Source organism: Pelophylax lessonae (genome assembly GCF_965119305.1).
Source record: "Pelophylax lessonae genome assembly, chromosome: 4".
Lineage (NCBI taxonomy): Eukaryota > Metazoa > Chordata > Amphibia > Anura > Ranidae > Pelophylax > Pelophylax lessonae.
Genome location: NC_138771.1, coordinates 665,765,976 through 665,786,077, shown reverse-complemented (window position 1 = coordinate 665,786,077; position 20,102 = coordinate 665,765,976). Strand labels below are relative to the sequence as shown.

The 20,102-nt window shown below is 43.8% G+C and overlaps 1 protein-coding gene across 1 annotated transcript in view; it reads right to left on the bottom strand.

The window, feature by feature from the left end:
- Nucleotides 1-274: 274 nt before the first annotated feature.
- The window catches only part of LOC309553077 (uncharacterized protein), a 95,445-nt gene continuing 75,617 nt past the window's right edge, over nt 275-20,102 (bottom strand). Inside the window, exons 8-10 of the mRNA XM_082253976.1 lie at nt 8,621-8,779; nt 2,717-2,895; nt 275-563 (exon numbers count right to left, since the gene is read on the bottom strand). Coding sequence (XP_082110102.1) covers nt 336-563; nt 2,717-2,895; nt 8,621-8,779 — 566 coding nt within the window. The 3' untranslated portion in view covers nt 275-335. The remainder of the gene's footprint in view (nt 564-2,716; nt 2,896-8,620; nt 8,780-20,102) is intronic.

Below are 20,102 nucleotides of genomic sequence, written 5' to 3'. Positions count from 1 at the left end.
GTGTGTGTGTTTGCTGTTAACCGTACATTGTATACCCCTGTATGTTGTGCTCTTTAAGGTGCCCATCTAGTAGTTTTTTGGTTGAATGTGACTAACTACTACTAACTAGAGCATGACATGGATACACAAAAACCTTAATAGAAATACCCTACTCTACTTAAAACTAAAAACTAAGAATAGTTTGGGCTACAAATGCACTTCAGCAATAAGTTAATTTACACCCAGACAGCCCACCAAATCTTGCCATGCTGTTTTGTGATTAGATAAGCGCTCATGTTCTACAGCCACTTATGTTAACCTTTTGAAGTGACCTGTGGTAGGTTGTATGCAGTATTCTAATACGCTGGTTGTGGGTATGGCTGGTAGGGTTGTGGATAGGCCTGAGGTTGTGGGTAGGGCTGAGGTTGTGGGTAGGGCTGAGGGTTCATAGCCACGCTCACGGAGGTTGTCTGCGCTGTCACAAAGTTCACGGGCTGCTTGCGTCTCTTAATCTCACGAGCCATTTGGCACCAGGAGCAAGTGAAGCACCAGTAGAGCATGCAGCAGTCATCACAGATGGAGCCCTGTCCAGAAGAAGAGAAGAAGGTCAGTGGACAAAGCAAAGACAATGTAAGAGCCTTAAAACACTCAAAGTGCCTCCATTAGGGAGTAAATAACCCAGAAACTATTGTTTTCAGATTTAAACATCGATTTGATTCATGTGCTGTTACACATAAGATATAATAGAATGCATCCTATATATTTGGTCATTATAATGCCATCTTGAGGTTACTTTTGGTTGTTGCGCTTTCCTTTTCCTTCTGTGATCCCTCCTGTCCCCTCCCATTGATGATGTATTTCCTGTTCCTGGTTCTTTATGCTTGTGTGTATAGAGATGGCCACATCACTCTAGGCCTTTATACAATCTGCTCGCATCCAGGAACACATTACTATGTTTTGACCTGCAGATACCATCCTTCAATCATCTGCCACATTTTGTCTACTATACCTACTGCTTGCAATAAAACCTATGTGGATGGAAAGAAACGGTGGCTGGTGAGTTCAGCTATCTGATAACGATTGTCCGCGGTGATTGTATCTACTTATACAGGCCAGGAATAGGTCTCAGCAAGGGATAAGTCACTATTACAACAATTGGAGTCAAAATAATACAATTTACATCCAAACCAATTGAGCCAGGAGAAGCTCTTATCCATCAATGCAACACACAGAAACAATTAACATGAGACGACAAAGTCCCCAACAGAGCAGACGTACCATGCGATGGGATGTATCTGTTTTAGGACTTGTTTCCCATCTGTTCGCATCCTCAGGAGACCCTCATCTGACCACCTTGTGTTTAGAGAGAAGCCTAGTGGCCATGTTTTTTTTTTTAAAAAGGGTATTACGCTATAACCCAACACTACGAAGAGGTCTCATCCTTCTGCAAGTGTTAAGCTACCCACTAAGGGGGGGGGGGCAGATGCTGATGAGAAGCTGAGGGAGTAGTTGCCCATCAAGTCCATCTTTCTGTTTATTGACAAAGCACAGCAATTCTGTCCAATAGCGGCTTTTGGATCTACCCACTGGCAATCAAAGTAAAACTGACAGATGGGGAACTAGTCTCTCAGTTTCTCATCAGCCTCCACCCACCCAATGACACAAGTCATTTGCCATATAAGGGCATTGCCGTATTTGGACAATGACATCACTATTTTCCCCAGCCCCTTTGTTTACATTTAGCTTACTGCCAGAAATTCTCCTGAATGGGGCTCTGGGTGGGTCACTTTCATGACCGCTTGTAGGTGGGGTGCAGTATGGTGTGGCAGAATAACACGCTCAGCCCCATTTGCTATGAAAAAACTTGTATTGAAATAATACAGAAACAGGTCACAAATAACCCGGAGGGAGGGCAGCCCAACTGGGAACACTCAAAGTTCCAAAAGCATGTAAAAAGAAGAATGCAGCCAAACTGTTGGGGGTCTGTAGAGAGGGCAAGAATGTGAACTGGCTATCTTGTGCACAAAAGGCAGGTGTCCAGAGAAGTTGCAAGCCTTACGCTTTCCCTTCCCCTCTGGAACCTTTATCTGTGGCCTGTACTGTGCCTAGTAACCAGGATACCCGTCCCTACTCTACTAACTCACAAATGTGTGCCAAACCTGGGAGCAAGGCCCTTAAAAAGGCTCTGCCTGACCCAAGATGGCTGCCAGAGTCACATGGGGCTGCAGCATCCAACTGGATGCTTCCCTAGTGACCCAGGAAACCATAGAGGAACTATGTTCCACCTGACTTCCTCTCCAACTACAGTACTGCTGTGAAAGAGCAAGGGAGAAAGTAAACTGCACCTTCCTACAAGCTTCCCAGCACAGACCTACCCCACTCTGAGCACTAGAGGACCTCTTTGCCCAAGCTCAAAACTGGTCAAAATTACCCCCAGAAATCTGTGAACTGATGAAAATTCTTGTGACTGCCATAGCAACAGGTTCTTAAAAGGGTGGTAGTTAGAACTACTGGATTTTGTCACCATTGCCTGTAATGAGGCAAAAGCTTTCCTGAATCAGGTGAGGATAGTTCTAAAGGAAACCACCACCAGAAATGCGTCGATAATGCTTTGCTGAATTCCCTTTGATGAGTCTTAATTTTCTTCATATGTGTGTTCTTATTGCTCTACCATTTTTGGTAAAATAAAGTTCTAAGACCCGTGACACCCTTAGCCCCACACCGAATATAAACTTACATGAATTCTGTATCTCTCTCTCACAGCCGCTCTCATGGCCATAGAAATGGGAGGACAGACCATGCTACTCCCAGTATAGGCTAAACATCCTGGATCCAGCAGAGGGAGGCACAGGCATTCTCCAAAGTCGCTGACCGTCTTGCACTGGAAGCATGGGAAGCACCAGAAGGCACAGCAGCCTGCATAGGACAGAAGGAGGGATTAAAGAAAAGTGCTTGCATAGTGCCCACCATCAACCCTTTGGCCCTGGTCCCTGAATGCTCCTAGAAGCTACTTGGCTACCCCTGGTTTCTCTATTCTGGTTGTTGAAGCTTGTCCATTGGCTCACGATCTGTCTCCTGTTTGACCAGACCTTGCCAGTTCACAGACTAAACTGATCCTTAGCTGATGGCAATCCTGGACAATTATAATTCTTTACCAAAGCCATAGTTCCAGCCTAGTTTCAGATATCTGACCCCTAGAGTCAATTATTACTAGTCTGACAGATCCTTCCACTCCAGTCCCTTCCTAGTCTGATCACAGGCTTGACCCTTCCAGACTTTCTCTAGTCTAGTCTGACCAGAATCTTCTCCTCCAGTCTGGTTTGACCCATGTCCTTGCCTTTCAGGTCCTGATAAGTATGATCAGTTCCCTGATCCCTATGATCAATATCTAGTCTAACCAATCCTTCCCTCCAGTCCTTCCCTAGTCTCATCAGATGCTTCACCCTTCCAGTCTCTCTCTCTAGTCATACTAGATCCTTCTCCTCCAGTCTCGGAAACCCACGCCTCCGGGTGTATGGCATTGTTTAACGTCACTGACTGTGATATATGGGGGAAACACTAGTGGGCGTTGCTGGTCACCCTGCACATGACCCCTCATGTCATCTTCTTCTTGGGTCTGATGATGGGTCTGACGATGGGTCTGACGATGGGTCTGACGATGGGTCTGTTATTGGGCCTAATGATGGATCTAATGATGGGTCTGATGATGGGTCTGATGATGGGTCTAATGATGGAACTAATGATGGGTCTGATGATGGATCTGATGATGGGTCCAATGATGGGTCTGATGATGGGTCTAATGATGGGTGGGTCTGATGATGGGTGGGTCTGATGATGGGTCTAATATTGGGCCTAATGATGGATCTAATGATGGGTCTAATGATGGGTCTGATGATGGGTCTGATGATGGGTCTGATGATGAGTCTGATGATGGGTCTAATGATGGGTCTAATGATGGATCTAATGATGGGTCCGATGATGGGTCAGATGATGGGTCTAATGATGGGTGGGTCTGATGATGGGTCTAATATTGGGCCTACTGATGGATCTAATAATGGATCTAATGATGGGTCTGATGATGGGTTTGATGAAGGGTCTGATGATGGGTCTAATGATGGGTCTAATGATGGGTCTGATGATGGGTCTGATGATGAGTCTGATGATGGGTCTAATGATGGGTCTAATGATGGGTCTGATTATGGGTCTGATGATGGGTCTGATGATGGGTCTAATATTGGGTCTAATATTGGGTCTAATGATGGGTCTAATGATGGGTCTGATGATGGGTCTGATGATGGGTCCGATGATGGGTCCGATGATGGGTCTGATGATGGGTCTAATGATGGGTCTGATGATGGGTCTGATGATGGGTCTAATGATGGGTCTGATGATGGGTCTAATGATGGGTCTAATATTGGGCCTAATGATGTAATGATGGATCTAATGATGGGTCTGATGATGGGTTTGATGATGGGTCTGATGATGGGTCTGATGATGGGTCTGATGATGGATCTGATGATGGGTCTGATGATGGGTCTAATATTGGGCCTAATGATGGATCTAATAATGGATCTAATGATGGGTCTGATGATGGGTTTGATGATGGGTCTGATGATGGGTCTAATGATGGGTCTAATGATGGGTCTGATTATGGGTCTGATGATGGGTCTGATGATGGGTCTAATATTGGGTCTAATGATGGGTCTAATGATGGGTCTGATGATGGGTCTGATGATGGGTTTGATGATGGGTCTGATGATGGGTCTGACGATGGGTCTGATGATGGATCTGATGATGGGTCTGATGATGGGTCTAATATTGGGCCTAATGATGGATCTAATAATGGATCTAATGATGGGTCTGATGATGGGTTTGATGATGGGTCTGATGATGGGTCTAATGATGGGTCTAATGATGGGTCTGATGATGGGTCTGATGATGAGTCTGATGATGGGTCTAATGATGGGTCTAATGATGGGTCTGATTATGGGTCTGATGATGGGTCTGATGATGGGTCTAATATTGGGTCTAATGATGGGTCTAATGATGGGTCTGATGATGGGTCTGATGATGGGTCCGATGATGGGTCCGATGATGGGTCTGATGATGGGTCTGATGATGGGTCTAATGATGGGTCTGATGATGGGTCTGATGATGGGTCTGATGATGGGTCCGATGATGGGTCCGATGATGGGTCTGATGATGGGTCTGATGATGGGTCTAATGATGGGTCTGATGATGGGTCTAATGATGGGTCTGATGATGGGTCTAATGATGGGTCTAATATTGGGCCTAATGATGCATGTAATGATGGATCTAATGATGGGTCTGATGATGGGTCTGATGATGGGTCTAATATTGGGTCTAATGATGGGTCTAATGATGGGTCTGATGATGGGTCTGATGATGGGTCCGATGATGGGTCCGATGATGGGTCTGATGATGGGTCTAATGATGGGTCTGATGATGGGTCTGATGATGGGTCTGATGATGGGTCCGATGATGGGTCCGATGATGGGTCTGATAATGGGTCTGATGATGGGTCTAATGATGGGTCTGATGATGGGTCTAATGATGGGTCTGATGATGGGTCTAATGATGGGTCTAATATTGGGCCTAATGATGCATGTAATGATGGATCTAATGATGGGTCTGATGATGGGTTTGATGATGGGTCTGATGATGGGTCTGATGATGGGTCTGATGATGGATCTGTTGATGGGTCTGATGATGGGTCTGATGATGGGTCTGATGATGGGTCTGATGATGGGTCTAATGATGGGTCTGATTATGGGTCTGATGATGGGTCTGATGATGGGTCTAATATTGGGTCTAATGATGGGTCTAATGATGGGTCTGATGATGGGTCTGATGATGGGTCTGATGATGGGTCCGATGATGGGTCCGATGATGGGTCTAATGATGGGTCTAATATTGGGCCTAATGATGCATGTAATGATGGATCTAATGATGGGTCTGATGATGGGTCTAATGATGGGTCTGATGATGGGTCTAATGATGGGTCTAATATTGGGCCTAATGATGCATGTAATGATGGATCTAATGATGGGTCTGATGATGGGTTTGATGATGGGTCTGATGATGGGTCTGATGATGGGTCTGATGATGGATCTGATGATGGGTCTGATGATGGGTCTGATGATGGGTCTAATATTGGGCCTAATGATGGATCTAATAATGGATCTAATGATGGGTCTGATGATGGGTTTGATGATGGGTCTAATGATGGGTCTGATTATGGGTCTGATGATGGGTCTAATATTGGGTCTAATGATGGGTCTAATGATGGGTCTGATGATGGGTCTGATGATGGGTCTGATGATGGGTCCGATGATGGGTCCGATGATGGGTCCGATGATGGGTCTGATGATGGGTCTGATGATGGGTCTAATGATGGGTCTGATGATGGGTCTAATGATGGGTCTGATGATGGGTCTAATGATGGGTCTAATATTGGGCCTAATGATGCATGTAATGATGGATCTAATGATGGGTCTGATGATGGGTTTGATGATGGGTCTGATGATGGGTCTGATGATGGGTCTGATGATGGATCTGTTGATGGGTCTGATGATGGGTCTGATGATGGGTCTGATGATGGGTCTGATGATGGGTCTGATGATGGGTCTAATGATGGGTCTGATGATGTTTCTAATGATGGGTCTAATGATGGGTCTAATGATGGGTATGATGATGGGTCTGATGACGGGTCTGATGATGGGTCTAATATTGGGCCTAATGATGCATCTAATGATGGATCTAATGATGGGCCTAATGATGGATCTGATGATGGGTCTGATGATGGGTTTGATGATGGGTCTGATGATGGGTTTGATGATGGGTCTGATGATGGGTCTGATGATGGGTCTGATGACGGGTTTGATGATGGGTCTAATGATGGGTCTGATGATGGGTCTGATGATGGGTCTGATGATGTTTCTAATGATGGGTCTGATGACGGGTCTGATGATGGGTCTAATATTGGGCCTAATGATGCATCTAATGATGGATCTAATGATGGGTCTGATGATGGGTCTGATGATGGGTTTGATGATGGGTCTGATGATGGGTTTGATGATGGGTCTGATGATGGGTTTGATGATGGGTCTGATGATGGGTCTGATGATGGGTTTGATGATGGGTCTGATGATGGGTCTAATATTGGGTCTAATGATGGGTCTAATGATGGGTCTGATGATGGGTTCATTGATGGGTTCAATGATGGGTCTGATGATGGGTTTGATGATGGGTCTGATGATGGGTCTAATATTGGGCCTAATGATGGGTCTGATGATGGGTCTGATGATGGGTTCATTGATGGGTTCAATGATGGGTCTGATGATGGGTTTGATGATGGGTCTGATGATGGATCTGATGATGGGTCTGATGATGGGTCTAATATTGGGCCTAATGATGGGTCTGATGATGGGTCTGATGATGGGTTCATTGATGGGTTCAATGATGGGTTCAATGATGGGTCTGATGATGGGTCTGTCTGATGATGGGTCTGATGATGGATCTGATGATGGGTCTGATGATGGGTATGATGATGGGTCTAATATTGGGCCTAATGATGGGTCTGATGATGGGTCTGATGATGGGTTCATTGATGGGTTCAATGATGGGTCTGATGATGGGTCTGATGATGGGTCTGATGATGGGTCTGATGATGGGTATGATGATGGGTCTAATATTGGGCCTAATGATGCATCTAATGATGGATCTAATGATGGGCCTAATGATGGATCTGATGATGGGTCTGATGATGCGTTTGATGATGGGTCTGATGATGGGTCTGATGATGGGTTTGATGATGGGTCTGATGATGGGTCTGATGATGGGTCTGATGATGGGTCTGATGATGGGTCTGATGATGTTTCTAATGATGGGTCTGATGACGGGTCTGATGATGGGTCTAATATTGGGCCTAATGATGCATCTAATGAGGGATCTAATGATGGGTCTGATGATGGGTCTGATGATGGGTTTGATGATGGGTCTGATGATGGGTTTGATGATGGGTCTGATGATGGGTTTGATGATGGGTCTGATGATGGGTCTAATATTGGGCCTAATGATGGGTCTGATGATGGGTCTGATGATGGGTTCATTGATGGGTTCAATGATGGGTCTGATGATGGGTTTGATGATGGGTCTGATGATGGATCTGATGATGGGTCTGATGATGGGTCTAATATTGGGCCTAATGATGGGTCTGATGATGGGTCTGATGATGGGTTCATTGATGGGTTCAATGATGGGTTCAATGATGGGTCTGATGATGGGTCTGTCTGATGATGGGTCTGATGATGGGTCTGATGATGGATCTGATGATGGGTCTGATGATGGGTATGATGATGGGTCTAATATTGGGCCTAATGATGGGTCTGATGATGGGTCTGATGATGGGTTCATTGATGGGTTCAATGATGGGTCTGATGATGGGTCTGATGATGGGTCTGATGATGGGTCTGATGATGGGTCTGATGATGGGTCTGATGATGGGTATGATGATGGGTCTAATATTGGGCCTAATGATGAGTCTGATGATGGGTCTGATGATGGGTTCAATAATGGGTTCAATGATGGGTCTGATGATGGGTCTGATGACGTCACTTACACACTCCCATGTCTTCGCAGCAGTCACAGATCCCTGAATCCCACGTCCCTGGCTGCATGGCATTGGTCATCGTCACCGACTGTGAGACGGCCATTGGCTGCGCCCCGATGGGCTGGATTGCCACGTTGGTCATCATCTTCTGGCAGGTGAGAGCAGATTCTGAAAAGAGACAATACCTGTCAGAACTGACCCCCAAATACAGGGACTATCCCAACCAGGACTCATCCCACATGGAGCTCCCCTGTCCCTGGACATCAAAGATGAGCATCTCAGACTGGGCCTCCGATCCATTATTTCATGAGAAGTGCAGCATGATGGGTAATGTGTCGTGTGACCCTTCCAGACATTTATTACCCCTCCCAGGGATCACAGTATACTGACAATGCTTTCATCTGACTTTCACCCCCAGAAGAACCGCGCCATCCTTGTTCAGGCATCATCAAGGGTCACCCTCTACTTCCTGGACTGAGATGCCGGCTCAGAGATGATACAAACATGTAAATCCTGGTTCTTGACTGTGTTCACAAATGTCTGACACAGAGCAGCCCCCGCTGCAGCCTCTCACCTTGTGACTTGCAACCAAGTTACAATGTACAGTCTGATCACTGGGGGGGTACGAAGTTACAATGTACATCTGATCACTGGGGGGAGGGGGGAACTAATACAAAGTTACTATGTACAGTCTGATCACTGGAGAGGGGGGGGGGACTAATACAAAGTTACAATGTACAGTCTGATCACTGGGGGGGATACGAAGTTACAATGTTCATCTGATCACTGGTGGGGGGGGGGACTAATACAAAGTTACTATGTACAGTCTGATCACTGGAGAGGGGGGGGGACTAATACAAAGTTACAATGTACATCTGATCACTGGGGGGGGGGGACTAATACAAAGTTACAATGTACAGTCTGATCACTGGAGGGGGGGGCTAATACAAAGTTACAATGTACAGTCTGATGACTGGGGGGATGGGTTCTCTAATACAAAATTACAATGTACAGTCTTATCACTGGAGGGCGGGGTCCAATACAAAGTTACAATGTACAGTCTTATCACTGGAGGGTGGGGTCCAATACAAAGTTACAATGTACAGTCTTATCACTGGAGGGCGGGGTCCAATACAAAGTTACAATGTACAGTCTTATCACTGGAGGGCGGGGTCCAATACAAAGTTACAATGTACAGTCTTATCACTGGAGGGCGGGGTCCAATACAAAGTTACAATGTACAGTCTTATCACTGGAGGGCGGGGTCCAATACAAAGTTACAATGTACAGCCTGATGACTGGAGGGCGGGGTCCAATACAAAGTTACAATGTACAGCCTGATCACTGGGGGGCCTCTAATACAGTCTTATCACTGGGGAGGGCGGGGTCTAATACAAAGTTACAATGTTCATCTGATCAGTGGGGGGTACTAATATAAAGTTACATCGTATAGTCTGATTACTGGGGGGCTCTATAACAAAGTTACAATGTACAGTCTGATCACTGGGGGGGGGGGATGGGTGCTCTAATACAAAGTTACAACTTACAGTCTTATCACTGGGGAGGGGGGTCCATTACAAAGTTACAATGTACAGTCTGATAACTGGAGAGGGGGGGCTCTCATACAAAGTTACAATGTTCTTTGGGGGGGGGGGGGCTCTATTTTAGGAACTCCCGTAGAACAGTGGACGGTTGCTTTTACTAGGGGATCTCACAGATAAGATCTGCCAATTATTTCTCAGTAAATTGGATGTTTCTGGATATTTACTAATCCCAGTTCCCATCCCCCCATAGATCAGGTGACATCATCACCTCCAGGATTTCAGGATTTGTGTAATGCAGAGAACAGGATTTGCATGTCACCCCCCCCCCCGTCTCATTCTAGATCTCCAGGCGATTTGCCTCGTCATCGTCGTGAATTTACATCGCTTGACAAAATCATGGATTTCCACTCTGGACTTTTTTTAAAATAAAGAACTTATTGGAGTAACTATGGGCGCTTTGTACCCCTTATTCATGGGGGTTTGCAAATTCTTACCCCCGGACCCCCCCCCCCACATACGCCGAACCAGGGTTGTGGGGAAGAGGCCCTTGTCCTCCTTAGTATGGGAACATCCTGGCAAGCTTCCCACCCCATGTTGAAGGCATGTGGCCTGCTATGGTTCAGAAAGGTGGGCATATGGTTGCCCCCCCCACCTGCATAGGGGGACCCCCTTGAAATCCATATCAGACCCTACAAAAACCACCTTCTTCTACCTTACATACATTGGTGCATGTCCCCCCGGGCAGTGTGGGCCAGTACAAAGCATAACAAACTGATCCCTATTGTGAAGGAGTAACCGAGGGCGCTTTGTACCCCCTACTCATTCACATGAGGTTTATTTTAATGGGTGCCTCAAAATTCCAATAAGCCACCACCCTCCGACCCCCACCTCCACCGGGCCAGGGTTGTGGGGAAGAGGCCTTTGTCCTCATCAGCATGGGAACCCCCTGTTATGGAGGACACCCTTAAAATCCTTACCAGACCCTTAATAAGCCGCTGGATTGCTTTTACAAGCAACGGGAGGGGATGTCCCCCTGTCCTGCCGCCTTCTGCCGCTCTCCCATCCCATCCAGACTGACCATAGAGCTGATCAGGGACCGGAACGGCTCTGATCATTAGACATGTGCAGTTCCTTTCATTCCCAATTCAAATTCGGACAAATTTTTAGTTGTTCGGAAATTCGGATGTATCCTAATTTTCCAAGTTACAAAAGTAACGAGTTTAAATAAATCCAAAATAACGGATCAAAATTTCTAACAAAATTCAAATTCTAATAGTTTTCCAATCAAATTCAAATAGTTTTCTAATCAAATTTAAATTTACAAAGAGAATAAAATAGAAAATAAGGAAATAGAATAGAGTCAAAAAAAAAAAAAGAATAAAATACAAAGAAATAGAATAGAAAAAGGGACAGAAAAAAATAAAATAGAATAGAAAATAAATTAATAGAATAGAGTAAAACAGAACATAAAATAAAAGAATAGATAAAAACAAGAATAGAAAAAAAGGACAGAATAAAATAGAATAGAAAATAAAAGGAATAGAACAGAGTAAAAAAAAAGAATAGAACACAAAAAAATAGAATAAAAAAAAAGGGACAGAAAAAAATAAAATAGAATGGAAAATAAATGAATAGAATAGAGTAAAACAGAACACACAATAAAAGAATAGATAAAAACAAGAATAGAAAAAAAGGACAGAAAAAAATAGAATAGAAAATAAAAGGAATAGAACAGAGTAAAAAAAAAAAAAGAATAGAACACAAAAAAATAGAATAAAAAAAAGGGACAGAAAAAAATAAAATAGAATAGAAAATAAATGAATAGAATAGAGTAAAACAGAACACACAATAAAAGAATAGATAAAAACAAGAATAGAAAAAAAGGACAGAAAAAAATAACATAGAATAGAAAATAAAAGAAATAGAACAGAGTAGAGTAAAACAGAACAGAATACAAAATAATAATAATAAAAAAAAAAACTAGAAAAGAAAAAAGGGACAGAATAAAATAAAATTGAAAAGAAAATAAAGGAATAGAATAGAAAGAACATAACCATCATCTGAAATTCAAATTTCAAATAGAATACATTTGAAAAGAATAGAAAAAAAAATACAATAGAAAAGAATAGAATGGAATGAAATAAAATAGAAAGAACAACATAACTGTTCTTTAAAATATTGAATTTCCAATTTAAAAAAAACTCAAATTTCGAATGGATAACATTGAATAAATTTGAATTTCGAATAGAAAAATTCAAATTTAATTAGAATAGAATAAATAGAATGTAAAATAAATAAAAAAAAAGAGCAGAATAGAGAAAAAAAAAAAAGGAAAAATAGAAAAAAAGCAATATAATAGAATGGAATAGAAAGGATATAACCATCTTCCAAAATTTGAATAAATTTGATTTTGAATGGAATTCGATTTGTATTCTATTGGAATTCATAAAATTTGAATTGATTTGACTTTGAATAAACTAAACAAATTCCAGAAAAACAAATGAAACAAATTTAACTAAACAAATTTATGTAAATAACGAATTGAAACAAAAAAAAACATTTTTTTGTTGTGCACATGTCTACTGATACATAGTTACATAGTAGTTGAGGTTGAATAAAGACAACAGTGCATCCAGTTCAACCTGTGTCGGTGTGTGTGTGTCAGTGGCTCGATCATTTCCCATACCCCTGAATGTTGTGATCTGTGAGATGCACATCCAAGAGTCTATTAAAAGTAGCCATACTCCTCGCAGCTACCACCAATTGTGGAAGAGAGTTCCACATTCTCACAGCCCTTACAGTGAAGAACCCCTTACGCAGCTTAAGGTTAAACCGCCTCTCCTCTAATCTCATTGTGTAGCCGTGTCTTCTTGCACTCCTTGGGAGTAAATAGTTTTCTACCAATGCTGGGATCACCATTGAGGTATTTGTAAATCACTATCATGTCCCCTCTCAGGCGTCTCCCCTCCAAGGAGAATAAATTAAGCGCTTGTAATCGCTCCTCGTAATTAAGTTCCTCCAATCCCCTTTTTTGTTTAGTTGCCCTTCTTTGGACTCTTTCCAGTTCCAGCACATCCATTCTGAGGACTGGTGACAAGAACTGGACTGAATACTCCAGATGTGGGCGGACCAGAGTTTTATAAAGTGGAAGGATTATAGATTTATCTCTGGAGAATATTTCCTTCCTTATGCATGCTAATATTCTGCCGGCTTTGGCAGCTGCAGCTTGACATTACATGCTATTACTTATGCCTCGTACACAGGCAACGATTGTTGGCCAGCCGATCGGACGTTGGCCGAAAATTCACGGCCAACTATCGATGCCTGTGTACGGGGCATTAGTCTATCTTCCACTAGAACCCCCAAATCCTTCTACATTCTGGATTCCTCCAGAGGTCCCCCCCCCCCAGAGCATAATTTGCGTTTATGTTTTTTGCCCCCCAAGTGTAAGTGGGGGGTCAAGTGGTTTATCCGTCAAGCATATTATTTGAAAGAATTATACATGTTGCTCATTAGGGGATTTTTAAAAAAAACATTTGCAATGGTATGTTTTTTTTTTTTTTTTTGCGTTTTTTTTTTTACATTGGTACATGTTCTTCAGTGTGGTGTGTCAGTATAATGTATGTAAAACTGATCCACAGACATGTATGGACTCAGAAAAGGATGGACATGATCTGTAGATATGTATAAACTCAGAAAATGATGGCCATGACTCCTAGACATGTATGGACTCAGAAATGGATAAACATGACCCGCAGACATGTATGGACTCAAAAAGGGATGAACATGACCTGTAGACATGTATGGACTCAGAAAGGGATGAACATGACCTGTAGACACGTATGGACTCAGAAAGAGATGAACATGACCCGTAGACACGTATGGACTCAGAAAGGGATGGACATGACCTGTAGACACGTATGGACTCAGAAAGGGATGGACATGACCTGTAGATATGTATGGACTCAGAAAGGGATGGACATGACCTGTAGACACGTATGGACTCAGAAAGGGATGGACATGACCTGTAGATATGTATGGACTCAGAAAGGGATGGACATGACCTGTAGACATGTATGGACTCAGAATGTGATGGACATGACCTGTAGATATGTATGGACTCAGAAAGGGATGGACATGACCTGTAGACATGTATGGACTCAGAAAGAGATGAACATGACCTGTAGACACGTATGGACTCAGAAAGGGATGGACATGACCTGTAGATATGTATGGACTCAGAAAGGGATGGACATGACCTGTAGACATGTATGGACTCAGAATGTGATGGACATGACCTGTAGACATGTATGGACTCAGAAAGTGATAGACATGACCTGTAGATATGTATGGACTCAGAAAGTGATAGACATGACCTGTAGACATGTATGGACTCAGAAAGTGATAGACATGACCTGTAGATATGTATGGACTCAGAAAGTGATGGACATGACCTGTAGATATGTGTGGACTCCGAAAAGGATGGACATGACCTGTAGACATGTATGGACTCAGAAAGTGATGGACATGGCCTGTAGACATGTATGGACTCAGAAAGTGATAGACATGACCTGTAGATATGTATGGACTCAGAAAGAGATGGACATGACCTGTAGACATGTATGGACTCAGAAAGAGATGGACAAGACCTGTAGACATGTGTGGACTCTGAAAGTGATGGACATGACCTGTAGACATGTATGGACTCAGAAAGTGATAGACATGACCTGTAGATATGTATGGACTCAGAAAGAGATGGACATGACCTGTAGACATGTATGGACTCAGAAAGTGATGGACATGACCTGTAGACACGTATGGACTCAGAAAGTGATGGACATGACCTGTAGACATGTATGGATTTAGAAAGTGATGGACATGACCTGTAGACATGTATGGACTCAGAAAGTGATGGACATGACCTGTAGACATGTGTGAACTCTGAAAGTGAAGGACATGACCTGTAGACATGTATGGACTCCGAAAAGGATGGACATGACCTGTAGATATGTGTGGACTCCGAAAAGGATGGACATGACCTGTAGATATGTGTGGACTCCGAAAAGGATGGACATGACCTGTAGACATGTATGGACTCAGAAAGTGATAGACATGACCTGTAGATATGTATGGACTCAGAAAGGGATGGACATTACCTGTAGATATGTATGGACTCATGTATGGACTCATAAAAGTCCCATAAAATGACCTGTATTTGTTGTTTAACAATATTACAGGGCCCAATGCCTCCTGTTATAGAAATCCGCTGCTCCTTCTGTCTCTCACCATACTTTTATAATTTTCAAACCTCTGACCTCCAACAGATAAGGTCTTTTGACTTTGCTAATAAGTATAATTGTTCCAGGACAGTGAAGCCGGAGGATCAGAATGACATCCACTACTAGTATTTGCAGATAAAGGTCAGCGGTGGGAGCCTCCCTGTTCCTCTATCAGCAAACTTTGTTTTGTTTAAAACAAAGGCAGCAAAATGTACAGCGCTGAAGAGGAAGAGGAAAACTGGGAACAATGCACACCGCCGGGAGGGATCAGCTGATGCTCCCAGTATTTCTGTTTTTATATAATCCAACTTCTCCATTCTATACACTTGTTGAATTTTAAAGTTTACGTCTTTCCCAAGAAAACCCTGGAGACACTGCTAAGCTCCTCTTTTGAAAATGCTGCCTGGCCAGTTATCATGCTGGTTCTCCGGTTTCAATGCTTTGAAATTCTTTTGAGTGACCCTGTATTTGTGTTAGACCAGCAGTTGGTTGATGAATCAAAGCTAGAGCTTTACAATGGGGAAACTTGAGCTTTACTTGTTGGGGAGCTATAGCTCTGACTCAGCAGGGGGGTGTCAGACCTCTGAAAAGAGACCACTAGACATGTGCAATTCATTTTGTTCCGAATTGAATTCCTGATTTATCCAAATTCCGAGTCACAATAGTAACGAATGTAAACGATTCCTCCAAAATAACAAAACAAAATTTATCAGAAATAAGAAAATTCTAATTCAGTTTGAATTTGGAAACGAATAAAAGATGTAAACATACTGCAATTCTTAGACGTGAAAAATTCAGCAGCTGCATTCAAATAAAAAAATAAATACATTTTAATTCAAATTTTCCAAATTCAGACGAATTGAATTCAATTCGGTCGAATTCAGGAAATTCTAAAATTAAATTAAACTAAACAAATTCTGAAAATTAATTTAACTAAACTAAATTGAGTTACAGAACTAAACGAAATGAAACAAAACTCATTTTTTCATTCTGCACATGTCTAGAGACCACTGCTTCCACACCCAGATTAAGGCTCCTTTTACTGTAGCATGCTAGTAGAGGAAAGGTTGTTGCTGCTGAAATATGAGAGGTTGTGCAGCCTTATCTTTTGTTGCTCCTGGAATGTATTTTGCTGATTTAAAGGGAAAGTTCAGTTGGGCTTTCTTCATGACAGGGGGATGTCAAACTCAATTTCTTGTGGGCCGCGTCAGCAATACGGTTTATCTCAAAGAGCCAGTTGTATCTGGGGTGCACTACATACAGAGTGCAGGGTTCAGAGGTGTCATGGCACAGAGTGCAGGGTTCAGGGGTGTCCTGCGCACAGAGCGCAGGGTTCAGGGTTGTACTGCGCAAAGAGTGCAGGGTGCAGGGATGTCCTGCGCACAGAGTGCAGGGCTCATGGGTGTCCTGCGCACAGAGTTCAGGGTTCATGGCTGTCCTGCGCACAGAGTGCAGGGTTCATGGGTGTCCTGCGCACAGAGTGCAGGGTTCATGGGTGCCCTGCGCACAGAGTGCAGGGTTCATGGGTGTCCTGCGCACAGAGTGCAGGGTTCATGGGTGTCTTGTGCACAGAGTGCTGGGTTCATGGGTGTCCTGTGTACAGAGTGCTGGGTTCATAGGTGCCCTGCGCACAGAGTGCAGGGTTCATGGGTGCCCTGCGCACAAAGTGCAGGGTTCATGGGCGCCCTGCGCACAGAGTGCAGGGTTCATGGGTGCCCTGCGCACAGAGTGCAGGGTCCGTGGGTGCCCTGCATACAGAGTGCAGGGTTTAGGGGTGCCCTGTGTACAGAGTGCAGGGTTCATGGGTGCCCTGTGCACAGAGTGCAGGGTTCATTAGTTCCCTGCGTACAGAGTGCAGGGTTTAAGGGTGCCCCGCATACAGAGTGCAGGGTTCAGGGGTGTGCTGCATACAGAGAGTAGGGTTCAAGGATTCGCTACGTACAGAGTGCAGGGTTCAGGGGTGTGCTGTGACCTCACAGCTCTCCCTCCTACCTGGCTCAGCTTTAGTATCTCCCTATGTAGGTTGCTCTGCCTCGCACTGCAGGGAGATTGTTTTCTTTCTCTCTTTGTGGATCTGTAACCACCACAGGAGGTGGGAGTGGAGGATGAGAGCCAGATGTGACGGAAGTGAGGGCCACAGGACCAGGCCTGGGTGGCCGGATTCGGCCTGCGTGCCTTTTGTTTGACATATGTGATCTATGAGAAGCCCCGATGAAGGGAATCTCTTGGGTGGTCCACCACCATGACTGCAAAAATTATTTTGGCCGAAAACAATGATTTTGATGATTTCCTTCCCACACCTCAGATCTTCCTGGGATAAGAGCCAAACTTCACCCTCTGTTCTCAAAAGAAGCATCTGAAAGGTGAGAGATGAGATCCCCTATCAGGGTCCTCATTTGGTATATTCTTCCTCCTGCCCCATGCCCGGTTACACAATTGGACATGAAATGGTGGGGGGGGGGGGGGGGTAAATGCCTTTTCTGTGGATTCCAGACCAGGAGAGGAAGAAACAGGTGCCGCTGAATGTAGCAACAGATTTATTACATGACAATAATATGTAGTGACTCACATTATAGTGTTCTCAAATCCATGTTCCATAGTGTGGCCGCTTCCTGTGTTCAATCCTCCATGTCCCGACTGGCCCGCAGCCGGGGGATGACGATACAGGAAGCTTCACAGAGGAGCTGGTTAGAGCGGAAGCTGCGGTGAACCGCAAACTAACCGGAAGTGACGTAACGCGTTTCGGAGCATGCACACTCAGCTCCTTCATCAGATGTGGATTCCAGACCTGCACTTCCTACTTTATTGCAAAGGTGAGAAAAACATTGACCCATTCTCAGGCCAAATCCCTCTATCATATAGACATTACTCATCACAGGAGGCTTCTTCTGCTGCACTGCACAAGTGCCACTGCATGTCATTGGGGGGGGCAACTCAAAGTACTGAGAAGTAGAGATGGCTTTGCGGTTCGCCCGGCGGTCGGTTCGCGGCAAATTTTGCTTGTTCGCTACCCGCAAAATTTTCGGACACATGGCGTCGTTCGCGGCAGCCATATTTGTTTACATTCGGGAGAACTTTGACCCGTGACACAGCCGTCAGGTGGAACGGGACAGCCAATTGAAACATTCCAGCACATGGACAGTCCCCCTACCCTATAAATAGACCCGATCTGGCGGCCATTTCACATTCCGCTTTCTGCCAGTGTAGGGAGAGGTCTGCTGTGCTCATCAGGGAGAGTTTGCTAGACACATATAGTGCTGTGAAGATCCACAAAAGTCCTTTTCAGGGCTGGTATTTCGGTATAGGTCTAGTATCTTTAGAGCTTAGGGAGAGGTATCCTGTGGTTGCTGTGTTGCAAAATGCAATGCTTCAGGAAATTGGCTTTAAAAGCCCGTGATTGGACCAGAACCATTAGCAAAAGCCAATTGAGGGGGCAGGAGAATGCTAGGAATGTGATTGGAGTGACTAGGGGGTCCCTAGACCAATCATTAGTGAATACGCCCCCCAGTATATAAGATCGCCCCCGCCAAATTCCTAGCATTCTTGTATGGGACATGGAAGAGAGTGGAATGCTGTTCTGTTCTAATGTGTTACAAAGTGTCATTTAGCTATTTTTAGTGTGAGGAAAGGGATATCTAGTGTAGTTAGAGTGCTCCTTTACACTTTAGTTAGCTTCAAAAATTTAGTTTCTGTAGGGAAAGTGTTAAGTGTAAAGGGACCGTAGTGTAGTGTAGGGTTAACTGACTCTGACTGCTATGGAAGGGTGACAAAACCCTTCCATAGCAGGGTGACCGCTATAGAGAAATGATCATTTCTCTGAGTTGGTTCGGCACAGGAATATGGCTTCTCACCAGCCAAGCATTTTTCATGCTGCAGGGGCTGCCACTGCCAGTGCTTTTTTGAGGACATGTTTGATGTCAGACATGACATCTGAACATGTGTATAGGGGGTATATATAGACATATATGTCTGTATATATACCCCTAGACATATATAGGTGTGATAGTAGCAGAAATATATGCTTGCGCTAATGAAATCATTTACAGTAATATATTTCTGCTACTATCACACCTATATATGGCTAGGTGTCTATATACATATAATTATGTGTGTATATATACCACTATACACAAGTTCAGATGTTTTGCCTGCCTCAAAAGAACCCAAAAAAATGCCAAAAAAACGCTAGCATCAAAAAAAAATGCCCAGGTGTGTTTTTGCTGGCATTTTTTGGGGGGTTTTGGAGGCAGGCAAAACATCTGAACTTGTGTATAGTGGTGTATATACACACATACATATATTTATATACACACCTAGACATATATAGGTGTGATAGTAGCAGAAATATATGCTTGCGCTAATGAAATCATTTACAGTAATATATTTCTGCTACTATCACACCTTTATATGGCTAGGTGTCTATATACATATAATTATGTGTGTATATATACCACTATACACAAGTTCAGATGTTTTGCCTGCCTCAAAAGAACCCCAAAAAATGCCAAAAAAAACGCTAGCGTCAAAAAAAAAAATGCCCAGGTGTGTTTTTGCTGGCATTTTTTGGGAGTTTTTGGAGGCAGGCAAAACATCAGAACTTGTGCACAGTACCACTATACACAAGTTCAGATGTTTTTCCTGACTGCAAAGAACCCAAAAAAATGCCTG